The following is a 27,292-nucleotide window of genomic DNA, read 5'->3' as shown; positions in this document are numbered from 1 at the left end:
AGGCCTGTGTGTATTGCTGGCAGATCTTGGGCATGACAGCCATCAGCCTTCCCATGGAGGTAGCCAGATGGATGAATGCCAGAGTCAGCATAGTACAGATAGTATTGCTGGTCTCTTCCAACCTTTAATCCAAATTCCTGCTGCTTATCTATCAGTTTGTGTATAATCAAGGTGGTATTAAGGGCTGACATCGTAGGCTTTCTCCTGCCTTGGACTGAGCAGGTGCATGGTCTCCAGCAGTCCTTTGAGTGCCAGTAACCTTAGCACTTCTTCCTCATCCAGCTAGAGGAACATGCCAATAGTGTGCTCACAACAATTTCATCCCACCATACTCTAGTTAATGCCCTAAGGTGTTATTATCTGACCTGATGGAGGGTGCCGAAGAAAGCCTTGCTAGTGTTTTCTTTGAAGAGTCTGTGTCTTCTTCCTCAAAGTTGGAGGATATGGTTTGTCGATGGGAGTTGGTTCCTTCGTAGTGGAGACTGTGCAGAAACCATAGAGTCGTAATTCATACTGCACAAAAACAATCCTTCGGTCCAACTTGTCCATACTGGACAAACTTTCTTATATCCCATATCCATTTAAACCTTGACAATAAAATGTGAGGCTGGATGAACACAGCAGGCCAAGCAGCATCTCAGGAGCACAAAAGCTGACGTTTCGGGCCTAGACCCTTCATCAGAGAGGGGGATGGGGAGAGGGAACTGGAATAAATAGGGAGAGAGGGGGAGGCGGACCGAAGATGGAGAGTAAAGAAGATAGGTGGACAGAGTGTAGGTGGGGAGGTAGGGAGGGGATAGGTCAGTCCAGGGAAGACGGACAGGTCAAGGAGGTGGGATGAGGTTAGTAGGTAGCTGGGGGTGCGGCTTGGGGTGGGAGGAAGGGATGGGTGAGAGGAAGAACCGGTTAGGGAGGCAGAGACAGGGTGGACTGGTTTTGGGATGCAGTGGGTGGGGGGGGGGGGGAAGAGCTGGGCTGGTTGTGTGGTGCAGTGGGGGGAGGGGACGAACTGGGCTGGTTTAGGGATGCAGTAGGGGAAGGGGAGATTTTGAAACTGGTGAAGTCCACATTGATACCATATGGCTGCAGGGTTCCCAGGCGGAATATGAGTTGCTGTTCCTGCAACCTTCGGGTGGCATCATTGTGGCAGTGCAGGAGGCCCATGATGGACATGTCATCAAGAGAATGGGAGGGGGAGTGGAAATGGTTTGTGATTGGGAGGTGCAGTTGTTTGTTGCGAACTGAGCGGAGGTGTTCTGCAAAGCGGTCTCCAAGCCTCCGCTTGGTTTCCCCAATGTAGAGGAAGCCACACCGGGTACAGTGGATGCAGTATACCACATTGGCAGATGTGCAGGTGAACCTCTGCTTAATGTGGAATGTCATCTTGGGGCCTGGGATAGGGGTGAGGGAGGAGGTGTGGGGGCAAGTGTAGCATTTCCTGCGGTTGCAGGGGAAGGTGCTGGGTGTGGTGGGCTTGGAGGGCAGTGTGGAGCGAACAAGGGAGTCACGGAGAGAGTGGTCTCTCCGGAAAGCAGACAGGGGTGGGGATGGAAAAATGTCTTGGGTGGTGAGGTCGGATTGTAAATGGCGGAAGTGTCGGAGGATGATGCGTTGTATCCGGAGGTTGGTAGGGTGGTGTGTGAGAACGAGGGGGATCCTCTTTGGGCGGTTGTGGTGGGGGCGGGGTGTGAGGGATTTGTTGCGGGAAATACGGGAGACGCGATCAAGGGCGTTCTCGATCACTGTGGGGGGAAAGTTGCGGTCCTTGAAGAACTTGGACATCTGGGATGTGCGGGAGTGGAATGTCTTATCGTGGGAGCAGATGTGGCGGAGGCGGAGGAATTGGGAATAGGGGATGGAATTTTTGCAGGAGGGTGGGTGGAAGGTTAGGAGGTGTATTCTAGGTAGCTGTGGGAATCCACATTAAGCAGAGGTTCACCTGCACATCTGCCAATGTGGTATACTGCATCCACTGTACCCGGTGTGGCTTCCTCTACATTGGGGAAACCAAGCGGAGGCTTGGGGACCGCTTTGCAGAACACCTCCGCTCAGTTCACAACAAACAACTGCACCTCCCAGTCGCAAACCATTTCCACTCCCCCTCCCATTCTTTAGATGACATGTCCATCATGGGCCTCCTGCACTGCCACAATGATGCCACCCGAAGGTTGCAGGAACAGCAACTCATATTCCGCCTGGGAACCCTGCAGCCATATGGTATCAATGTGGACTTCACCAGTTTCAAAATCTCCCCTTCCCCTACTGCATCCCTAAACCAGCCCAGTTCGTCCCCTCCCCCCACTGCACCACACAACCAGCCCAGCTCTTCCGCCCCCCCCCCCACCCACTGCATCCCAAAACCAGTCCAACCTGTCTCTGCCTCCCTAACCTGTTCTTCCTCTCACCCATCCCTTCCTCCCACCCCAAGCCGCACCCCCAGCTACCTACTAACCTCATCCCACCTCCTTGACCTGTCCGTCTTCCCTGGACTGACCTATCCCCTCCCTACCTCCCCACTTACACCCTCTCCACCTATCTTCTTTACTCTCCATCTTCAGTCCGCCTCCCCCTCTCTCCCTATTTATTCCAGTTCCCTCCCCCCATCCCCCTCTCTGATGAAGGGTCTAGGCCCGAAACGTCAGCTTTTGTGCTCCTGAGATGCTGCTTGGCCTGCTGTGTTCATCCAGCCTCACATTTTATTGTCTTGGAATTCTCCAGCATCTGCAGTTCCCATTACCTCTCCATTTAAACCTTTCCTATTTATGCACCTCTCCAAATGTCTTTTAAATGTTATAACCGTTTCTGCATCCACCATTTCCACTGGGAGTTCATTCCACATACGAACTATCTTTAGTATGAAAATGTTGCCCCTTGGGCCTTTTTTAAATCTTTTTTCGCTCATCTTAAAAATATACCATCTAGATTTGAACTCCCTACCCTAGGGAAAAGACCTTTGCTATTCAGCTTGTTTATGCCCGTCATGATTTTATAAACCTCTGTATGGCTACCCCTCAACCTCCTATGCTCCAGTGAACAGAAGTCCCAGCCTATCCTTATAACTCAAACCCTCCAGTGCCACTCTTGCCTGCAGATGATGAGAGGGAGTCAGCTCCAAAATACAAGTAGAAGCTTGGACATGTTAAGAATACATCACATTGCTGGTGATTGGAAGCACAAAGCAATACTTGGCAATGAATTTTAGTTGGTTACTGAACCATGCGGGTTTTGGCACCACCACTGAAAAATAATGGTCTCCTCCCAATAAGACATGGATTCTTTTCTCTAAGGTGAGCAGTTGTTACGTCAGACATAGCACCGCCCATCTTTGGCCACTCCGTTCTACTGTAGTCTGTTACATGGAATGAAACAAAGGCAAAGACTGAGTGAAATAAAAAGTGGCTGAAACAGCTGTTGGTAGTGGTGCAGCTGGAGGAAAGGTGGTGAAGAAGTAAGAAGTGCAGACAGCATGCAAGCTTAGTAATCGGATAGGCAGAATGGTATGGGTGAGAGTTATTGAGGGAACACGCTGCAAGCAATTGTGAGGATGGTAGACCATGAGCCTTGGTGGGAAGTGGGTGCAGTAACAAGGGATAGACAGAGTGTGAGGTAGCAGAGAGAAAATCGTAGCACTTACCCTTGTGGAGCACAGAAGGTTATTAACGTTCTTTCTGTATTACTGGATGCTCTTTGCACCATTGTCACCTTACTGACCAAGTCGGACTTCAGACGAGACTGGTAGGGTGTTGTCATCTCCTCTGGTAGTGCTGAGGAAATACTGTCCAACATATTTGTCCAGTTCTCGTCACCCAGTTATAGGAAGGATATAATTAAACTGGACAGGATTCAGAAGAGATTTACCAGAATGTTGTCACGTATGGAAGGTTTGAGTTATAAAGAAAGGCTGGATAGGATGGGACTTTTTTTTCTGCTAGAATGTCCACCACTCCCTCTACAAGGACCTCCAGTTCCCATTCAAAGTAAGGTGCCACTTGTCTCAGCTAGCCATCCCTGCAACAGTTAGTCATGCACTGTGACCTTAAACTCTAATTCTTGGCTTGCAGCATTTAAATTCATGCACAGCTGGGCTTTAAATATGGTGCCAGAAGATCCTGCCAGTGGCAAGCACTTTCACCGCTGGCCAGTACAAGATAGCATGGTAGAAGCACAATGGAGACGTAAGGCATACTTAATTGGGTGAACACCATAAAATTGTGCAAGAAAACTCCTGGAGCTCATAGAGGGAACCCCTCCATGAAATTCCCCAACATTGACAGCCAAATTTTGGGAAAGTTAATGCCAGTGATTTGGATGATAGGACTAAACGTATCATAGCTAAACATGCCGATGACACCTTGAAAGTAAGGTTTTGAAAGGGTGGAGATTCTGCAAAGGGACACAAACAGGATAAGCAAGTCAAAAAGAAATTGGCAGATGGAGTATAACAGTGGCCAGTACGAACTTGTCTACTTCAGCAGAAACAATGAGAAAGCGGTGTATTATTTAAATAGAAAGAGGTTTGCAGAACTATTTGGTACAAGACATCGCAAAATTAATATGCAGATGAACAAATGATTAGGTGCTTAACAAATGGATTATTGTTGTTTATTGAAATGGGGATGGTTACTAACATTAGGAATATTTTGCTATGGTTCTACAGCTTTGATGAGAATTGTATATACTTTTGGTTGCATTTGAAGAAAGGTATTGTGGCTTTAGGAGCAGTTTAGAGAAAAGTCACTTGACTCAACACTGGGATGAAAGGCTAATATTCACCCATTGGAGTTTAGAACAATGAGATAATCTCATCGAAACATGTAGAGCCTTGGGCAGTGTTGTAGAACAGAGGGACCTATAGGTTCAGGTACATAATTCTTTGAAGTTTGTGTCACGTAGAGGCAGGGAGGTTAAAAAAAGTGATTAGCATTCTTGCCTTCATTGCTCAGTCCTTTGAACATAGGAGTTAGGCAGTTTTTGAGGTTTTACAGCACATTGGTGAGGCCTGTTCTGGAGTACTGTGTCCAGTTCTCATCACCCAGTTATAGGAAGGATATTATTAAGCTGGACAGGATTCAGAAGAGATTTACCAGGATGTTGTCAGGTATGGAAGGTCTGAGTTATAAAGAAAGGCTGGATAGGCTGGGACATTTTTCCACCAGAGTGTAGGAGGTTGAGAGGCGACTTGATAGATGTTTATGAAATCATGGGGGGATTAGATAGGGTTAATGGTAGGTGTTTTTCCCCTAAGATGGGGGATTTCAAGATGAGGTTTTTAGCACATTTTAAGGTGAGAGGAGAGAGTTTTTAAAAATACATGAGGGGCAATTTTTTTTTTTTTACACAGAGGGTGGTTCGCACGTGGACCGAACTTCCAGAGGAAGTGGTAGATGTGGGCACAATTACAACATTTAAAAGACCTTTGGATAAATACATGAGGAGAAAAGGTTTGGAGGGATGCAGTCAGGAGCAGATGGGGGGGGGGATGGAGGTTGGGGAGAACAACTAATTTAGTTTTGGATTATGTTTGGAATGGATGGGTTGAACCAAAGGGTTTGTTTACATGCTTTATGACTCAATGACTCTGTATAAAGAACTTGAGGGAATAGATGGACAGGAACCTGGAATACACTTCTGTTGGGAGACTAAAACTAGGTGACATAATTTTAAAAAGATCTCACCTTTACAGCAGAGATAAGCAGAAATTATTTCCCTCGGAAGGTGGTTAAACTATGGAATTCTCTTCTTTAGAATGTACTGGTAGGTCTTTAAATTTATTCAAGGATGAGATAGGTAGACTGTTGATCGACAAGGTAGTCAAAGGTTATAGGGTGCAGACAGGAGTTGAAAATATGACAACAGATCAGCCATGATCTAATTGAATGGTGGAGTAGACTTGAAAGGCCACATGGCGTACTCCTATGAAGTGTTATGTTTCTTTGTAAGTCAGTGTTAGACTGTCATTTCTGTTTCCTTACATTACTGACTGGTTTGATGAGCACTTTTTTAAAAAATAGCTGGGATACTCCAACATTGAAAAAAAACAAAGAATTCATGAGGAATACGAGGGAGGAAACAATTTAAATATCTAATTTACTTATACAATTGAATAGAATAACTTTCATGAAGAAAAGACTAACTGTTCATGGTAAATATTCGTAACCAATTTTCTATTTATGCAGAAGCAGCAGCATAATGTTATCCACTAATCTGTGGAAAATAATGTTTCCAACTATCTCTTAAACTGTCAATTTGTTGTTTGTTTTTCCATTATTTAGAATCCTAAAAGAGAGAAATCTTTTAAAAGAGTTTGAAAAGACAAAGTAGTTGAAATTAATGTGCAGACAGTAAAAATATCTTCTAATGATCTGACCAGTTAAAGGGTGACAGATTTATCTTTTTACTGTTAATATTATCTATTTCATTAACAAACTGTAGTGCATGATGGATTTGAAATATGGACGCCCTGAAATTAAATGCAATCAATATGTGGTATTTCAATCAACAAGTACTATTTAAATTTCAATAAAATACATTGGATATTATTGTCAAACAATTACAATTTTGTCTCATAACCTTTGTCACAAATTTATTAGTTTAAACAAATAGCATTTTTTTAAAGTAAGGACAAGATGAGAAAGGTGGTTGTTCTAAACAATGAAATTAAATAATAACTGACAGATTTCTGCACAACAGAAATGACTTACTCAGTTTTAGTCAACATATAAACACAGTATAGTTGAAACATGATTATCTCAAAGAAAACAAGATTGTTGCATTGTTTTGATTACTAATGTATGTTGGAATGAATGAAAAATTGTCCAGAAAATAAACATTCAGCTGTATGTCATTTTAACATTTAGAAATGCTGACTGACTACAAGGATATCGTATTGCTTTGGAATGGAAATAACGTTTGTTACTGACTTTTTATAAACCTAAATAATAACAAACCTTGACATTTCTTTGTTCTGGAATGCCATTCCAAGGAAAAAATAAAAAACCCAGGCCTGTCCTTTTCTTGCGTACCCAAGAAAATAAATAACAACAAATCTGCCAAGAATCTGGAAATTATTGGATGCAAAGCAGATTAGCCATGAAAGATACAGGGTTACAGGAATAGGGTAGGAGGTTGGTCTGGATGGGATGCTCTTTGGAAAGTCTTTGTGGACTTGACGGCCAAATGGCATGCTTCCACATTGTAGGGATTCTATGATCTGCCACAATGGGATTCAAACTATATCTCCAGAACATCAGCTTGAGATTCGGAAGTACTATGCTGCCACCTTCCTATTGCCATTTTGCGTGTCCCAATGGTTCTATAGTATATAAAAGGCAATGTCATGTTTATGGCATTCTACTAGATCAATATTTTACCAATTAATACAAGCATTTACCAAGTCATGCAAAATAGCAACAGGTTTCAAATATAATTATCATCATAAAATGTATGCTGCATCACTGCTGAGTCTCAACAGAGAAGAAAAAAATGATTGCAGCTACAATGTCTTGATTGGAATGATTTGTGTACCTGAATGTTAAGCTTGAGGCTCATGAAATATCGACCCTTGAGCCTCATTATAATCAAGATAGTGAGCTGCAGACACCTAATGAGCTTTCTCAGGCAGCTCGCTAGAGAAGAGTACTCAAAGATATAACCACAGTGACACCAGGAACTAGCTACAAAGACTGCTGGAGAGAAAACGAGTGATCGAGAGTTCTGCCATTACCTGGCCCCACAATCAGAAATGATTATTTTTATCATTAATCTTGTTGCTTGTGGTCTGCAGCAGTTCCCGTAAGTGGGTCGCTTGTAGACTTGATTTCCTAGAAAAGGTACCAAATGCATGAAAACGACCTAATTTTGAAGAAAGGCATTTTAAAGATTTAGACCATGTAATTTAATATTCAGTGTGCAAACACTATTTCCTGCATTGATCCTGGCCCCTGATTTCATATCGCATTGATATGACAAGTATATTTCTGTACCATAATGCAGTACACCTCTGCCTATCATATTGAAGCCCTAACTGTCAGTTAGTAGCTGAAAAATAGACATTGTGCTACACAATTTATTGCTGACAGTTTTAAGTTACAAATCTCATCAAAATACCATGAGTTAATAATAGCTACTGAGCTTAAACTCAATGTTCATCAGTACCATTCATAGAAATTGAGTATTTTGGCAACCTACATCAGCAATGAGTCAGTATGCTCAGAAAAAGGAGGAAAGGGAGGAAATATTGTTGGCAGAAAGAAGCTGAAGTTTATGATTACCAATTGGTTCAGTTTTAAGTCATGTTTAAGGGATTGTACTTTCTAAAAAGACTGGATCTGATTTACCCAATTTCAAGTAAACTTTACATGAAAATCTGTGTATTAGGACAATAATATCCATCCCTTTATCAGGCAAATGCTCATGTTTGACACAGATCACTCACAAATTTGAGAGTTGTTCTATTTTAACATCTGAAACATCATCTAAATTCGCCCCTGCTTCCACCTGTTTTCATCTATCCATTTTCATCTTTTTTCTCTGGACTTAATTATTCCAATGCATTTTTTGACAGCATCCTGTGCTTTAACTTTTGCAAAATAGTGGGCTAAACTCTGCTGCTTAGGTTAAAGCTCATAGTCAATGTTATTCATCCCAGTCCCTGTGCTTGCTGACCTGTACAATTCCAAGTTAAGCCACACGTTAATTTTAAAGTTCTCATCCTAGTATTCAAACCCTTCCATGATCAATCACATCTCCCTTTCTCAGTGATCTTCTTTTGCCTTACAGACCCCACAGAATTCCTAGTGCTCTACCAATTGTGGCCTCTTTAGCATACCCAAATTTAGTTGCTCTGCTATTTATGATCAGACTGTCAGCTGATAAGACCTTAAGCCCCCAAATTTCCTCTGTAAATGGTTCTACCCCTCCACCTCTCCTTCCTCCTCTTAAGATCTTCATTGATACCTACCTGAACATTGCTGAATTTGTTAAAACTTTGCACTCATCAAGATAATTTTTTAGAAATGTCAAAGTGAAAGGAAAAGAATATTTATACTGAAAGAGAAGAAAGTGTTGATTTATTGGCAGGTGGACTCAGATTAGTAAATGTCTTGCCATAGATATTGCCCTAGATAATGATGACTCACAGTTAACTGACAAAAAAGGTGAAGTTAGCTTTTTTGCCTTGTTTCAATGCAATAGCACCACTAACAAGATGCTGCTTTCAAAAAGAAGTTCTACCTATCACACAGATGAGTAGTGATATCTATTTTAGTGATAGTGTAATGCTTGAGAGGGAGAAACCCAGAAGATGAAAAGGAGAGAGTATAACAGTAAAAGGAGAAACAGAGCATGAGAAACACAGCAGGAGAAGCAGAGTGGGCAATACACAGAGGGAGAAACAGAGACCAGAGAGGGTGAAAGAAAAAGGGTTTACAGAAAGAGATAAACAGAGAAGGCAAAACAGGAAGAGAGAAAAAGAGTGAAAAAGGGTGAAAAAGAGTGGGCGAAAATGAGAGGATGAGGCAGAGATGGAGAAACAGGGGGATCACAGATAGGGGATACAAAGAGATTTTAATTGGGAGTGAGCAACAAAAAGGACCAGACAGGAGAATCAGAGAGGGACAAGTTGTGAGGTAGAACCAGCAGGAGAAACAGACAGGGCAATACAGAATAATGAAACAATAGGGAAAACCAGGGAGGGAGAAAGTGTAAGGGAAAGAGAGGGGGAAACCGGAAGGAGAAACAGACATGAAGTAAAAGGGAGGGAGATAGGCAGAGCAAGAAAGAGAGTGGGTGAAAAAGAGAGGGCAGTACACAGAAGGACAAACAGACAGGGTGAAACAGAGGAGAAAACACGATGAAACTGTGAGGGAGAAATAAAGAGGCTGAAACAAGGATCTTAAATCAGAGACGATGAAACAGAAGGAAACAAAGATGGGGGAAGCAGACAGGGAGAAACAGATGCCCAAACAGAGAGGGAGAAAGGGAGAAAGAAAAAGCAAGAAACAAGGAGCAAGAGAAAGAGAGGGCGAGGAGGGAGAAAGAAAGAAAGAAGGAAAATAGTGAGTGAGAAAACCAGAGAGGGAGGTATAGACATGATGTAAAAAGGAGGAAGAAAAACAGAGAGAGAAAGTGAGAGAAAGAGAAACAGAATCAGAGATTAAAGCAAAGGTAGAGAAACAAAAGGCAGGCACACAATGGGATAAACAGAAAGAAAGAGGCTTTAGATAGACAGAGAAACTGTGAGTATTAGAGCAAAGGCAAAACAGTAATGGAGACAGAAGCAGGGCCAAATAAAAAGAAAGAAAAAGAGAGAAAGAGAGATGGGGCATCAGGGTGGAAGAAACAGGGAGGGAGAAACAAGAAAGAGAGGGAGAAATAGAGATGGATAAACATGGACAGAAGAACAGTGCAGGAGATAGAGTGAGGGAGAAAGGAAGGAGGGGAAAAAAGTGAGAACGAAACAGAGAAATAGACTATTATTTGCTTTACCCGATGTATATGCTGTTTCTAATGGCTGACTCCAAGATGTAACTTTCACACACAGACCAGGAGTTGCAGATGGCTTTAAAACTGTTTTTTCATGTATACTTTGAAGGGGTCAACACAAAAATGTCCACTGTCTGGAATATAACCCACTGAAGGTATTTTATTACAAAGTTAATTAGTTAGGTTGCTTTTCACATCTATCCCTTGAATACTCTCTTTGAAGGTTCCTAGCATCCTCCATAGTGCAACATTACAGTGGTTCATACAGGAAATCTTTCAGCAATTAGTGGGTTCCATTCTTACATATTACATTGCTTCACAATAGAAAATCTGGTATTCTCATTATTCTTCATGCTGCATGTCTGCCCCGTATATCACTCCTGCACCATGGTGACCTCACAAATAATCTTACATTTTTGGAGATTAAATGGACCAGGTTTGTCAGGAAACAATACATAAACTTTTGGCAGTGGTGGGGGGGGGTCGTGTTGCTGGCTTATCTAATATCACCCTCGCTCTGATGGCCGCCTTTGCGCATAATACATCAAGTTATGTCTCAGCCCTTGATACGCAAATACCAAATGCAACCACAACACTGAATCTTTTTATGTCTCTGGTGACATAAAGAATGGAACTGATCTCATTGCAGTAGAACACTCCATTCAGCTGAACTTTGATATACCTTGACCTTTGTGGAGAAATTGTTTTTAAAAGGTTCAAAAAAAAGGCTTTCACCACAAGTTCTTCAGGCTGTTCTCAAAGTACTGTGAGGACAAAAATGATGATGAGTCTCATTGATTGTTTTTCCAAGCGATGGCAGATTGCCTCATTGCCAGTACTTTCCGTAGACTATGCCACATTCATAGAAAGAGATCTTCTGGTGAATTGTCGTGTTTCTAACTCTCAATTCATGGCCTGCCTCAGGACTAAATGGCCAGGGAAATTTGGCAGATGGAGAGAGTCTTCCCATTAGATCCTTTCTACATGCTAAGAGCATGACCCTCTAAAAACGTTGCCCTCGCGGTGGTTGGAATGTGCCTTTACAAAGAAATTTTAAAAAGGAGATAACCATAAGATATGGGAGCAGAGTTAGATCATGCGGCCCATCAACTCTGCTTTGCCATTTAATCATGGCTGACATGTTTCTCAACCCCATTCTCCTGCCTTATCCCCATAACCCTTGATCCCATTACCAAACAAGAACCTATCTCAGTCTTAAATACACTCAATAAACTTGGCCTCCACAGCCCTCTATGGCAATGAGTTCCACAGATTAACTACCCTCTGGTTGAAGAAATTCCTCTTCATCTCAGTTCTAAAGCGTCACCCCTTCGCTCAGAGATTGTGCCCTCCAGCCCTAGTCTCTCCGACTAGAGATAACATCTTTCCCACATCCACTCTACCTAGGCCCCTTTGTATTCTGTAAGTTTCATTCAGATCCCCCTCATCCTATTAAACTCCATTCAGCACAGACCCAGAGTCCTCAACCTTTTCTCATATGAAGCCCTTCATCCCCAGGATCATTCTTATAAACCTTCTCTGGACTCCCTCCAACAAGAAAATCCTTCTTTAAATATCAGTTCAAAACTGCTCACAATATTCCAAATACGGTCTGACCAGAGCCTTATACAGCCTCAGTGGTCCACCTCTGTTCTTGTACTCTAGCCTTCTTGAAATGATTCCTAACCACTAACTGAACCTGCATGTTAACCTTAAGATAGCCCTGAGCTGGACCTCCAAGTGCCTTTGTCCTTAGATTTCTGAAGCCCTTCCCCATTTAGAAAATAGTCTACTTCTCTATTCTTCCCACCAAAGTACTTATCTGTATTCTATCTGCCACTTCTTTGCCCACTCATGCCCAAGTCCTTCTGCAGCCTTCCCACTTCCTCAAACACCATCTTTCCTCCTCCCATCTTTGTATCAACTGCAAACTTAGCTACAATGCCCTCACTTCCCACTAAACTTCACCAAATTTTTTGCTTTATCGTTCATTCATGATTTTGTTCCTGACATCCCTGTCAGCCACTGTTGTCTTATTCTCTCTTGAGTATGTTTCATCTTCCTTGGGATGAATTTCTGCTGTGCCTCGTGAATTATCCTCAGAAACTCCTGTCATTGCTGCTCCATTTTCCTGCTAGGGTCCCCTTCCAATGAACTCTGGCCAGCTCCTCCCTCATGTCTTTGTAGTTACCTTTTCTCAGTTGTAATACTGTTACGTCTGATTCCAGTTCCTCCTTCTCAAACTGCAGATTAAAAGCTAGCATATCAGAGATAGTAAGAACTGCTGATGCTGGAGTCAGAAATAACACACAGTGTGGAGCTGGAGGAACACAGCAGGCCAGGCAAGAGGAGCAGAAATGTCAACGTTTTGGGTCAGGACCCTTCTTCAGAAACAGAGGAGCAGGAAAGTTGACTTTTTGGATCAAGACACTTCTTCAGAAATGCTTTTTCTGAAGAAGGGTCCTGACCCAAAACATCAACTTTCCTGCTCCTCTACTGCCTGGCCTGCTGTGCTTCTCCAGCTCCACACTATGTTATCTCAAAATCTATCAAATCAAGGTCACTGCCCCCTAGAATTTCCTTTACCTTCAGCTCCCTAATCTTGTAGGCATTCCATAAAGTCCTTTTCTTGTAATCTGCTACCAACCTGATTTTCGCATTCCACCTGCATATTGAAGTCCTCCTGACTCTGTAATACTGCCTTCCTATCTTACCTGCCGTTTCCAAGTGCCAATTTATTTTCTTTTCCATATCCTGGCTATTGCTAGAGGCCTGTAAACAGTTCCCATCAGAGTCTTTTTGCCTTTGTGGTTTCTCAACTCTTCACAAACAGATTCTACACCCTCCAACTATCACTTCTTGCAATTGATTTAATTTAATTTCTTATTAACAAAGCAACTCATCCCATTCTACCCATCTGCCTATCCTTTTGATTGCATGTGTCTCCTTGGATATTTAAGTTCTCAGCCTGATCTCCTTGGAGCTATTTCTCTGTGAAACCCACAATATTGTGCCAATTCCAATCAGTGTTACAAGCTCATTTACCCTGTTTCAAATACTGCATTCATTTAAGTATAACACTTCAGCCCTGTGTTGATTGCCCTTCTTCTCAAAAATTGTCCCCATGTCTGCTGTGCCGGAAGTTAGATTGCTGACCTAACCGTACTCTCTGTCCTAGAAACTTTAACCTCTTCTGGGTCTTATCTCCCTTTAACCAGTACATAATCTTCCGTGCAACTGAACTCAGCACCCCACAATTCAGTTGAAAGCCCTAACCAAAGATATCTGTTTCTCCCAAACCAATCTTTGAGTCACATGTTTACCTTTTTAATCTTGTTGACCCTGTGCCAATTTGCTTGTGACTGAGGTAGTAATCTAGAAATTACTACCCTTTTGGTTATGATTTTTAATTTAGCCCCTAGCTGCTCATATTCCCTCAGCAGAACCTCTGCCCTCTTTCTATTAGAACATAGAACATAGAACATTACAGCACAGTACAGTCCAGTCCAGTCCCTTCGGTCCTCGATGTTGTGCTGACCTGTCGTACCGATCTCAAGCCCATCTAACCTACACTATTCCATGTACGTCCATATGCTTGTCCAATGACGACTTAAATGTACCTAAAGTTGGCAAATCTACTACCGTTGCAGGCAAAGCGTTCATACCCTTAATACTCTGAGTAAAGAAACTACCTCTGATATCTGTCCCTGATATCTGATTCACCCCTCAATTTAAAACTGTGCCCCCTCGTGCTCGCCGTCACCATCCTAGGAAAAGGCTCTCCCTATCCACCCTATCTAACCCTCTGATTATTTTATATGTTTCAATTAAGTCACTTCTCAACCTTCTTCTCTCCAATGAAAACAACCTCAAGTCCCTCAGCTTTTCCTCGTAAGACCTTTTCTCCATACCAGGCAACATCCTAGTAAATCTCCTCTGCACCCTTTCCAAAGCTTCCACATCCTTCTTATAATGCGGATTTATATTGTTTATACTTATATGGACCACAAGAACTGGATCTTTCCCCTCTTGCTCCAAGTTCTGCTGCAGGCCAGATGAAATATCCAGAACCTGGGAGCCAGGTAGGCGACACCCTTTGGGACCTTCAATCCTAATCGCAGAGAACAGTATCTATTCCCCTGACTACATTATGCCTGATTACAATGACATTTCTCATTTCACCCTCTTCTTGAGTGGTGCCCTGTACCATTGTGCTATTGTCAGTTTGTTCATCATCCCTGATGCCCACATTCTCATTCACAGAGGGGGGGGGGGGGGGGGAAGAATCTCAAACCTGTTAGATACGCTCAAGGGCTAAGGTTCCTTCAGCACTACCTACCTGTCTCACTGGTAGTCACACCCTCCTGTTCCCCACCACTGACTGAATTCAAGGTAGTTAATTTAATGGGTGTGATGCCTCCTAAAACACCGCATCCAAGTAATTCTCATCCTCCCTAAGGTGGCACAGATTTCACAGCTCATACTCCAGCTCATCAACTCTGATTTCCTCGAGCAACCAACACTTGCTAAAGTTGTGGTCCAAAATGGAGTCCACCAACTCCCACATACAACCCATTTCCTGGCCTGGAATTTCTATTTTAGTTACTTGATTCTTAGTTTGATTTTTAAAATTTTCATACTGATCCTTAGTTTGTAGCCTGTAAATATTTCTCATTATTATCTTCAATATGAAAGTAACACACAATAGGCAGTGAAATTAATAGCTATCACCAACAAATGAACATAGGGTTTTTCTACGATCTCACTGTTTTGTGCCAGGCCCGTGATCCTGTGCTTCAATTTATCCTGTTAAGAAAAACCTTTAAAACTATGAGCAAATAATAAAACAAGCAAGGAGCACCTCTTCCCCCTCTGCTTAAACTGCCTCTAAATTCCCTGAACTGTATACTCACTCAGGCAATGCCCCACATTGGTCATGATCGCTCCCTCCTGACTGTATGAAGCTTACTCAGATCAGAGATTTTTGTCACCCAATAGCTCCAGTTGGCAGGATTCCATGCCCTTATGGGCTCTTCCTACAGATGCACCCTGACGTAAATCAAAAGCGCAGCTGGAGGACCATCAACTCAGTAAAAATGCTTTTTGGCCTTCCTGAAACTTGCTGATCTTGAAATGCTAAGATTTGATGATGATGATCAAGTGTTACATAATGGCAACAGTAAGGGATGCACTAGAGGGTGGGCATTTGCTGCAAAAAAAAAATCAGTGGGGACACTGTCTAAGGATCTATCTGCCACAGCTTCCCACAAGATTGAAAACCTTACCTTCAGGCAGTATCCTTGACATGAAATATACAGTGTAAATATCATGGGTAATTGCAATTATATTGAGATGCTTCAGCAGAAAAATGCAAGAAGTCCTTCCATCTTTACCCACTAACTGGAGAATCATTACACAAGGAAAAATGTAAGTAATTGCTTTTTTCGTCTCCTCTCCAAATCAATTAAACCTCCATCCTCAGCTGAGATAAAATGGAAATATGCCCCTGCACAAGGGGTGAATATTTTTAACTCAAAAGAAATGTGGCAGTTGAGAGAAAGTAAGTTCTGCTGTCCATCTCCCATACCTCCTCAGCTAAAGTACATTCTTAGATTTTTCACATCCTACCTTGAAAAAATGGGTACAACACTATCAGAATCCAATATGAAAATGTCTTCCTTGTTCCAGGGAGCATGAAATTAAATGGTGCAACTTTGCCATCTGCAGGCATAGTAACACAATACACAAAAGGATCACATGATGATAACCTTTCCACTGATAGGTTCAGAGTAAGTCATCTGACATTGCTGAGAATAAAAGAGGTTAAAATAGTATCAGAGATAATGGGAACTGCAGATGCTGGAGATTCCAAGATAATAAAATGTGAGGCTGGATGAACACAGCAGGCCAAGCAGCATCTCAGGAGCACAAAAGCTGACGTTTCGGGCCTAGACCCTTCATCAGAGAGGGGGATGGGGGGAGGGAACTGGAATAAATAGGGAGAGAGGGGGAGGCGGACCGAAGATGGAGAGCAAAGAAGATAGGTGGAGAGGGTGTAGGTGGGGAGGTAGGGAGGGGATAGGTCAGTCCAGGGAAGACGGACAGGTCAAGGAGGTGGGATGAGGTTAGTAGGTAGCTGGGGGTGCGGCTGGGGGTGGGAGGAAGGGATGGGTGAGAGGAAGAACCGGTTAGGGAGGCAGAGACAGGTTGGACTGGTTTTGGGATGCAGTGGGTGGGGGGGAGGAGCTGGGCTGGTTGTGTGGTGCAGTGGGGGGAGGGGATGAACTGGGCTGGTTTAGGGATGCAGTGGGGGAAGGGGAGATTTTGAAACTGGTGAAGTCCACATTGATACCATATGGCTGCAGGGTTCCCAGGCGGAATATGAGTTGCTGTTCCTGCAACCTTCGGGTGGCATCATTGTGGCAGTGCAGGAGGCCCATGATGGACATGTCATCAAGAGAATGGGAGGGGGAGTGGAAATGGTTTGCGACTGGGAGGTGCAGTTGTTTGTTGCGAACTGAGCGGAGGTGTTCTGCAAAGCGGTCCCCAAGCCTCCGCTTGGTTTCCCCAATGTAGAGAAAGCCGCACCGGGTACAGTGGATGCAGTATACCACATTGGCAGATGTGCAGGTGAACCTCTGCTTAATGTGGAATGTCATCTTGGGGCCTGGGATGGGGGTGAGGGAGGAGGTGTGGGGACAAGTGTAGCATTTCCTGCGGTTGCAGGGGAAGGTGCCGGGTGTGGTGGGGTTGGAGGGCAGTGTGGAGCGAACAAGGGAGTCACGGAGAGAGTGGTCTCTCCGGAAAGCAGACAGGGGTGGGGATGGAAAAATGTCTTGGGTGGTGGGGTCGGATTGTAAATGGCGGAAGTGTCGGAGGATAATGCGTTGTATCCGGAGGTTGGTAGGGTGGTGTGTGAGAACGAGGGGGATCCTCTTGGGGCGGTTGTGGCGGGGGCGGGGTGTGAGGGATGTGTCGCGGGAAATGCGGGAGACGCGGTCAAGGGCGTTCTCAATCACCGTGGGGGGGAAGTTGCGGTCCTTAAAGAACTTGGACATCTGGGATGTGCGGGAGTGGAATGTCTTATCGTGGGAGCAGATGCGGCGGAGGCGGAGGAATTGGGAATAGGGGATGGAGTTTTTGCAGGAGGGTGGGTGGGAGGAGGTGTATTCTAGGTAGCTGTGGGAGTCGGTGGGCTTGAAATGGACATCAGTTACAAGCTGGTTGCCTGAGATGGAGACTGAGAGGTCCAGGAAGGTGAGGGATGTGCTGGAGATGGCCCAGGTGAACTGAAGGTTGGGGTGGAAGGTGTTGGTGAAGTGGATGAACTGTTCGAGCTCCTCTGGGGAGCAAGAGGCGGCGCCGATACAGTCATCAATGTACCGGAGGAAGAGGTGGGGTTTGGGGCCTGTGTAGGTGCGGAAGATGGACTGTTCCACGTAACCTACAAAGAGGCAGGCATAGCTGGGGCCCATGCGGGTGCCCATGGCCACCCCCTTAGTCTGTAGGAAGTGGGAGGAGTCAAAAGAGAAGTTGTTGAGTGTGAGGACGAGTTCCGCTAGGCGGATGAGAGTGTCGGTGGAGGGGGCCTGGTCGGGCCTGCGGGACAGGAAGAAGCGGAGGGCCTTGAGGCCATCTCCATGCGGAATGCAGGTGTACAGGGACTGGACGTCCATGGTGAATATGAGGTGTTGGGGGCCAGGGAATTGGAAGTCCTGGAGGAGGTGGAGGGCGTGGGTGGTGTCACGGACATAGGTGGGGAGTTCCTGGACCAAAGGGGAGAAAATGGAGTCCAGATAGGTGGAGATGAGTTCGGTGGGGCAGGAGCAGGCTGAGACGATGGGTCGACCAGGGCAGGCAGGTTTGTGGATTTTCGGAAGGAGATAGAAACGGGCCGTGCGGGGTTGGGGAACAATGAATCCACAAACATGCCTGCCCTGGTCGACCCATCGTCTCAGCCTGCTCCTGCCCCACCGAACTCATCTCCACCTATCTGGACTCCATTTTCTCCCCTTTGGTCCAGGAACTCCCCACCTATGTCCGTGACACCACCCACGCCCTCCACCTCCTCCAGGACTTCCAATTCCCTGGCCCCCAACACCTCATATTCACCATGGACGTCCAGTCCCTGTACACCTGCATTCCGCATGGAGATGGCCTCAAGGCCCTCCGCTTCTTCCTGTCCCGCAGGCCCGACCAGGCCCCCTCCACCGACACTCTCATCCGCCTAGCGGAACTCGTCCTCACACTCAACAACTTCTCTTTTGACTCCTCCCACTTCCTACAGACTAAGGGGGTGGCCATGGGCACCCGCATGGGCCCCAGCTATGCCTGCCTCTTTGTAGGTTACGTGGAACAGTCCATCTTCCGCACCTACACAGGCCCCAAACCCCACCTCTTCCTCCGGTACATTGATGACTGTATCGGCGCCGCCTCTTGCTCCCCAGAGGAGCTCGAACAGTTCATCCACTTCACCAACACCTTCCACCCCAACCTTCAGTTCACCTGGGCCATCTCCAGCACATCCCTCACCTTCCTGGACCTCTCAGTCTCCATCTCAGGCAACCAGCTTGTAACTGATGTCCATTTCAAGCCCACCGACTCCCACAGCTACCTAGAATACACCTCCTCCCACCCACCCTCCTGCAAAAACTCCATCCCCTATTCCCAATTCCTCCGCCTCCGCCGCATCTGCTCCCACGATAAGACATTCCACTCCCGCACATCCCAGATGTCCAAGTTCTTTAAGGACCGCAACTTCCCCCCCACGGTGATTGAGAACGCCCTTGACCGCGTCTCCCGCATTTCCCGCGACACATCCCTCACACCCCGCCCCCGCCACAACCGCCCCAAGAGGATCCCCCTCGTTCTCACACACCACCCTACCAACCTCCGGATACAACGCATTATCCTCCGACACTTCCGCCATTTACAATCCGACCCCACCACCCAAGACATTTTTCCATCCCCACCCCTGTCTGCTTTCCGGAGAGACCACTCTCTCCGTGACTCCCTTGTTCGCTCCACACTGCCCTCCAACCCCACCACACCCGGCACCTTCCCCTGCAACCGCAGGAAATGCTACACTTGTCCCCACACCTCCTCCCTCACCCCCATCCCAGGCCCCAAGATGACATTCCACATTAAGCAGAGGTTCACCTGCACATCTGCCAATGTGGTATACTGCATCCACTGTACCCGGTGCGGCTTTCTCTACATTGGGGAAACCAAGCGGAGGCTTGGGGACCGCTTTGCAGAACACCTCCGCTCAGTTCGCAACAAACAACTGCACCTCCCAGTCGCAAACCATTTCCACTCCCCCTCCCATTCTCTTGATGACATGTCCATCATGGGCCTCCTGCACTGCCACAATGATGCCACCCGAAGGTTGCAGGAACAGCAACTCATATTCCGCCTGGGAACCCTGCAGCCATATGGTATCAATGTGGACTTCACCAGTTTCAAAATCTCCCCTTCCCCCACTGCATCCCTAAACCAGCCCAGTTCATCCCCTCCCCCCACTGCACCACACAACCAGCCCAGCTCCTCCCCCCCACCCACTGCATCCCAAAACCAGTCCAACCTGTCTCTGCCTCCCTAACCGGTTCTTCCTCTCACCCATCCCTTCCTCCCACCCCCAGCCGCACCCCCAGCTACCTACTAACCTCATCCCACCTCCTTGACCTGTCCGTCTTCCCTGGACTGACCTATCCCCTCCCTACCTCCCCACCTACACCCTCTCCACCTATCTTCTTTGCTCTCCATCTTCGGTCCGCCTCCCCCTCTCTCCCTATTTATTCCAGTTCCCTCCCCCCATCCCCCTCTCTGATGAAGGGTCTAGGCCCGAAACGTCAGCTTTTGTGCTCCTGAGATGCTGCTTGGCCTGCTGTGTTCATCCAGCCTCACATTTTATTATCTTGCTGAGAATAAATGCTGTTTTAGTAGTTCTTCGATATGCCACATTGAGAATTGGCCTGGATAGTTTGTCAATTCTGGCTGATATTCTAACTGTTAATAAGCAGATATATGATTTAATAGATATTCTTGAGCCATGCATGTGGGTAATATCAGCACCTCTATCAGTTAGATCACCTGATTATCCCAGACTGCCACATATATTGGATAAATGACACTAATCACTTCCCATTATCATCAGTATCAATGACAAACATGCTATTTTAACCAGGTCAACTATTATTCGCCATTGTATTAGGGTCTTGGGACCAAACTCCAGTCATTGTCTTCCACGGCTATTTCTTGCCATTCTCTTCTCTGCATCTGTGTGATGGACCTCCTATGCCTTCTACAATTAGATTAGTTCTCTTCTTATTTAATTCCATCGTTAAGGAAGCAAAATCCCTTCACAGTAAGGTGCGCACGAGGATACAAATGCAGCAGGGAACTGGAGCAGAATCTTCTTGTTTCTCTTGTTTCCAGATCCCTTATCTGACTTGCACTTACCCCACCCTCAAAATCTGTGTCAAATGCACTTCAAATAGTGGTGAGGTAAAGTGGGTGGCTTATTTTTCCGCACAGAACTTTGCACCATTTGCACTTCATCTTTTTTTCAAGCATAAGTTGGGTAATGAAAGCAGAGCTGGCTAAAGTGAACTGGCAAACAAGGATAAAAGATAGATCAAAATAGATGCTGTGGCAGATATTTAATGAGATATTTCAAAATACTGAAAAATTGCAACAAGTAAGAAGAATTCCAGGGAACATGTATAGCTAGTGAAGTTTAAGGTAATGTCAAATGTAAAGGAAAAGTATAAATTGTGCAAAGATTGATGGCTTGTCAGAAGATTGGATACAATATAAAAACAACAAAGAATGATGAAAATTTGATAAAAAAGGAAAAATTAGAATATGTGAAAAAGCTAGGTAGAAGTACAAAAATAGATAACAAAAACTCCATAAATGTTTAAAAAAAAATTAACAAATTGACCAATAGTTTGATAGAAAGTGAATCTGGAGAATGGATAGCAGAAAATAAAGAGAAGGCAGATGAATTGAACAGGTATCAGTCTTTACTATAGACAATACAACTAACACCCCAGAAACAGTGATAAGTCAGGGAATAGTAGGGACAGAGGAACTCAGGAAAATTACAATCACCACAGAAGTGGTACTGAGTAAGATGTTGGAGCTGCAGGTTAGGCCCTGATGTGTCAAGTTCGTTTTCGGAGACCCTCATGGACTTGCTGCAATAACAAGACACTGACCTGTTTAGAATAACACAAATCCTTTTATTACAAAGCAAGTACAAGCTGTGGAGAATCACTGTACTTAACTCGGCACAGAGTGCATAGTCTCGCAAGTAATTCTCCCCCAGCAGCGGACAGTCTCTGCTTTTTATACTTTACAAAAGACATGATACATAAAACAATTTCACATTTTACAATGACATGATACATGAAACAATTATTACAACAGACAAGGACAGGATACCAAACAATTATTATGTCAAGAACATAAAAGACCAGGATATAGTATCGACTGCTAGTGAAGAGGCTGATAATGGCAGGAGGTGATTTCAAGTTGTTATCAGGACAGATTGTGATTTCAAGTTGCCGGTGTGTCCGGCTAGAACAACGTCAGTGACCTGGCCCCTTTGTCAGCGACAGAAGTTAAATGCTTTAGAAGTCTCACACCTTTACAAATGTTCCCCACCTAACCCTATTTGAAACAGTTCAATTCTAATTTTATTCAGTCAGGAAGCTTAAGACAGCATACCGATGTGTGGGAAGATGAGTTACAAAAGTTTTACACTGAATTCATAGCTGGGCAGGAAGCTTCAGGGCAGTGCCTGCATACCTATGTGTAGGCAGATAAAAGACTTTAATTTATAGAAATACAGAAATCAAAGGCAGATAAAAGACTTTAATCCATAGAATTATAGAAATCAATGGGATGTTATCCCATTAACATCTCAGGTGGACTTCATCCTTGGATGTTAGAAGAACTGACTACTGAGGTATTTGATGCATTGATTTTAATTTTTCAAAACTCCTTTGATTTAGGGAATGATCCCCAAAAGATAGCAATATAATTCCTTTAATTCAAAAGGTGAAGTAAACAGAAAGAAACTCCACATTACTTAGTTTAAAATTGGTCATAGGAATTATGTTAGAAACCAGTATCAAAGAAGTTATAGTAGGACACTTGTGGAAGTTCTTATCAAGATGTTCTTGTCAGGTGAAAAAGATATTTTGCACAGATGAGTAATTGGTTTCAGTGCCAATGTGATGCCAGCTATGTTACATTTTAATTCTCTCAGTGGACATGTGACGCTGGCTGGACATCATTTATTACTTTTCCAAGTTGACCTTGAGAAGTTTGTGCTGAACTACTTTCTTGAACCTGTGCAGTCCATGTGCTGTCAGTTGACCCCAAAATTCCCCAGGGAAGGAATTCTAGGATTTTGAACTAGTGACAATGAAGGAACTGCAATATATTTCCAAGTCAGGATGGTGAGTGTCTTCGAGGGGAAATTCCCTCGAACCTCCTGCCCCTCCCCCATTTCTGAAGAAGGGTCTAGGCGCGAAACATCAAGCTTTCCTGCTCCTGTGATGCTGCTTGGCCTGCAGTGTTCATCCAGCTCTACACCTTGTTATCTCTTGAATTTCTATTGCTTCTTTCATGACTTAAGGACATTTGAAAACTCTTTCGAGCCAATGAAGTACTTTTCAATGCTATCACTGTCACCATGTAAAAGCCAGCAGTTATGTGAACACAGTAAGATTTCACAAACAGCAATTAGATACTTACCAGGTCATTTTTCTGCAAGTCATTTTATTTGAGTAAGAAACACTGTCTTACTGGGATAACTTTCCAGCTCTTTATTGCAATAGTGCTTTGGAATCGTTTACATCTGAGAGGGTGTATGAATTACAAAAAACAGAGATGCTTAAAGTACTCCATAATGTCCAAAAACATTTGTGCAGAAAGTAACAGAATTGATGTTTCAGTTCAAGGACTTTTCTACAGATAAGTTGTTGGTTAAATATCTCATCTGAAAGATAGCATCTTCCTCTCTCTCAGCACAGCATTGAAGTGTGAGCTTGAATTTTGAGCTCAGTTCCGTGGAATGGGAATTGAAATCACAACCTTTTGACACAGAGATTCTTTACGAGGTTTCCTTGCACGTTCACATAAATAGTCTTCAGTACTATTGTTATACATGTAGGCTGTACATCCTAATGATTGGCAGAATGTATCAAACCTCAGATCCTGTTGACTGTTCAGGGAGTAGCATGTTGATTGTGCTCACCCAGGCTGTATTTGCAGCCTCAGAATGCTGAGTGCACTATTAGATGTAATGCTGCTATTGCATATCATTTATTATATATTCTGCTAAAAATTGTACTGAAAATCAATTTACTATTTTGGATCGAGGCCCGATACGTCAGCTTTTGTGCTCCTAAGATGCTGCTTGGCCTGCTATGTTCATCCAGCTCCACACTTTGTTATCTCTCTTACTATTTTTAATAATTGGATTTGCTACATTTGATGTACTATATCAACACACAGGACCCTATTTCATAAAAGGAGTTGATACATTAAAGAAATTAAAAGAATTAAAGGTCATGGAGAGTGCCAATATCTGCATTCTGATAGTTAAACCCTGACCAATTAGAGTCTACTTGTGTGGTTTGAGAAATAAGATCATTCGTACTGCACTCCCTTGCTAACTATGGCCAAACCCATCAGCACTCTTTTCTCATGTTGTATAACTTGGTACAAAAACAAAGTTACTGGAAAAGTTCAGCAGATCAGGAGAAAGCAGGGTTAACGTGTTGGGTCCAGTGACCCTTCCTCTTGGTGTTCATTTTTACAAGCTTGATTCTTGTGTGCCAGTCTTGATTACAGCAAGACAAAAGGCTTTGATTTCTTATCTCCTTTTAATAGTATTCAAGAATATTATCTTTTATTCTCAGGAAAGCTGAAGACAAATGTAGGGAGGTTGTACAGGACACAAGTGAAATCTCATCTGAAGACTTTTTGCACTGTTGCTCACCTTATTTTGGAAAGGTTTTAAATGCAATAGCAGCAGTTTTTTGAAGGTTTACTGGATTAATATTGGAATAGGCAGGTTGTCCTGTCAGGAAAAGTTGGACAGCTAAGGCTTCGACTGACTGATATTTAAAAGAGTAAGATGCAACCTTGTTGAACATACAAAATTTTTAGGTGTCCTGAAAGAATACATGTAGAAAGGATGTATCCTCTTTCAGATATATCTAGTGTTAAGTGTCACTGTTTAAAAATAAATAGAAATGTGGCAAGAGTTTTTCTCACAGGCATTTATGAGTCATTGAAACTCTCTTTCTGAAAGGCAAAGAAACCAGAGACTTTGAATATTTTTAAGGCAAAGGTGGCTGGATTTTGTTATGCAAGAAGGCAGGATTGCAAACTTGAAATCAGCCACGATCATTAATTAACGGGGCAGGCTTGAAAATCTAAATGGCCTACACTTGCTCCTTGTTTGTATGTCCTCTGAAAAAGCCCTGACTGTGTCCAATAGTCGGGCATTTAATGTGATCACACAAATTGTGAAATGCTGCATTTCACTTTTTAATACGCATGCTGAGATGACAAGTCACTTTTACATTCAACATCCTCTCTACGTTTGCTTCACATGCTTCCAACTTGTTAACTATCACTGGTGGATGACACAGAGACTAATTCAGCCTCTGTATCTTCCCTCAGACTCTAACCTCCCTCAGTGCAAAGAAGGCAAGATGGGGGAAATTTAGGATTATATCAGTGATAAAATCTAAAAACCCCATAGACCCAGAAGGCTACTCTCTTATGAGAGAGGGATGACTGGTGGTGTTTTAATCTTATGGTCACCAAGTCACAGGCTGGTGATGCAGCCTGTGGGACCACAGTCGCCAGAAGAGGGAAGGCTGAAGTCCCCTCCACTCCAACACAATGTTGGCCATACTTCTACCGCTATGCTTTTCTAATTAAAACCAATTTAAGAAGTGTTCTATGAGAAAATTATGCTTGGATTGTATTTTTCACCATTAACTTTAACTGAATGTAATAGACCTTATGAACAATTTCTACTTTGGTTTTTGAATTACTACTTTGATTTCTCTAATGGGTCACTCCAATGTTGACACTGAGAAATTTTATGTATCAGATTTAATATTAACCTCAGTCAAGACACCCCAAAGTCCAAATCATTGGACTTTGTATGACTATTTTCTCCAGTTCAGATTTCAGGTTCTGCAACAACTTTAAGTGTAGTGGTCATATCATTCTCTTTAAAAAGCCCTAGAAGGAAATTTTCTTTGGCGAGCGAAGTATCTAAGTGGGTTATGTGATAGTAGGATAGTAGGAAAAGTATTGTGATAGTAATGATTGTGTTTTTTTTGAGAAGGGTCTAGGCCCGAAACATCAGCTTTCCTGCTCCTGTGATGCTTCTTATCCTGCTGTGTTCATCCATCTCTACACCTTGTTATCTAAGTGGATTATGTGACTGTCAGGATTCAAAGGGAATGAGGCTGCACCATGAAGGTTTCTTTAACCCATGTCATTCTGATGGAGGTCATCAGAATAAGACACAGGAGTCAGGGATTCTTAGTATTGGATTTCTTAAATAGAGGCTGCAAGTAATTCAAAGCTTTTTAATTGTGCTAAATATCCAAGCAGTATTGTTTCTTATGCTTGTTATTGGCCATACTAAATTGCCCCATTGTGTTCAGGGTTGTGCAGGCTAGATGGGTTAGCTATGGTAAATGTGGGAATAGGGTGGGATGTGGAATCTCTTTGGAGGGTTGGTGCAGACTTGATGGGCTGAATAGCCTCTATCTGCCCTGTAAGGGTTCTATGACATCACCGTTAAGGACATCATGGTCTGTGTATTCACAATGCTGCAATTCTGCCTGCTAGTTCATCTGATATGAGTTTGCAAGCTGTACACAAATTAATTAGTTGTTTTGCTGCAATATCTGCTTTTTAACTTTTAATGTGTTCTACTGAGTTAAATAAACTAACTCAAGAAGTTCATCAATCCCAGATGAGCAACTGATTATTCAGCCATTATCATTAATATGGTATGCTGAACATTAGAAATCATTGAGCTGATAAAATCTACTATGCTTAAACAATCAGGAAGCAGGCTAACTTACAAACGAAACATGTGGGCCGTCAACAGCAGCAGAATTGTACTCCAGCACAATCTGTAACCTCATGGCCCAGAATAACCTGTATTCAAACATTACCATCAAGCCTGGGGGGAGGATCAATCCTGGTTCAATGGAGAGTGCAGGAGGGCATGCTAGGAGCAGCACCAAATATACCTAAAAATGAGATGTCAACCTAATGAAATTATCAAACAGGACCACTTGTATGCCAAACAGCATAAGCAGAGAGTGATAGACAGACATAAGTGACACCACAACTAACGGATCAGATCTAAGCTCTACAGTCCTGCCACATCCAGTTGTGAATGGTGGTGGACAATTAAACACCTAACTGGAGGAGGAGGCTCCACAAATATCCTCATCCTCAATGATCAAAGAACCAGCACATTAGTACAAAAGATGAGGCTGAAACATTTGCAGCAATTTTCAGCCAGAAGTGCCAAGTGGACAATCCATCTCAGCCTCCTCCAATGGACCCCAGCATTTCAACTACCAGTCTTCAGCTAATTTGATTCACTTCATGTGACATCAAGAAACAATTAGAGACACTGATACTACAAAGGCTACAGGTTCTGACAACATTCAGGCAATTGTACTGAAGCCTTGTGCCCCAGAACTTGCTGGTCCCCCAGCCAAGCTGTTCCAGTAAAGTTATAACA

General features: G+C 43.7%; 1 protein-coding gene across 3 annotated transcripts in view; it reads right to left on the bottom strand.

The window, feature by feature from the left end:
* LOC125463097 (guanine nucleotide-binding protein G(i) subunit alpha-1) overlaps positions 1–27,292 on the bottom strand; it is a 171,667-nt gene that overhangs the window by 51,720 nt on the left and 92,655 nt on the right. The window contains exon 1 of one of the 3 annotated variants that reach the window (XM_059654600.1): positions 16,111–16,214. The exons of the other annotated variants lie outside the window; for them this stretch is intronic. Coding sequence (XP_059510583.1) covers positions 16,111–16,213 — 103 coding nt within the window. The 5' untranslated portion in view covers position 16,214. Of the gene's footprint in view, positions 1–16,110; positions 16,215–27,292 lie in introns of those variants that run through there. 3 annotated transcript variants of the gene reach the window in all.

The sequence above is a fragment of the Stegostoma tigrinum genome, chromosome 25 (genome assembly GCF_030684315.1).
Source record: "Stegostoma tigrinum isolate sSteTig4 chromosome 25, sSteTig4.hap1, whole genome shotgun sequence".
Classification (NCBI taxonomy): Eukaryota; Metazoa; Chordata; class Chondrichthyes; order Orectolobiformes; family Stegostomatidae; genus Stegostoma; species Stegostoma tigrinum.
The sequence above is the reverse complement of the archived record's forward strand: the minus strand, read 5'-3'. Positions and strand labels throughout refer to the sequence as shown.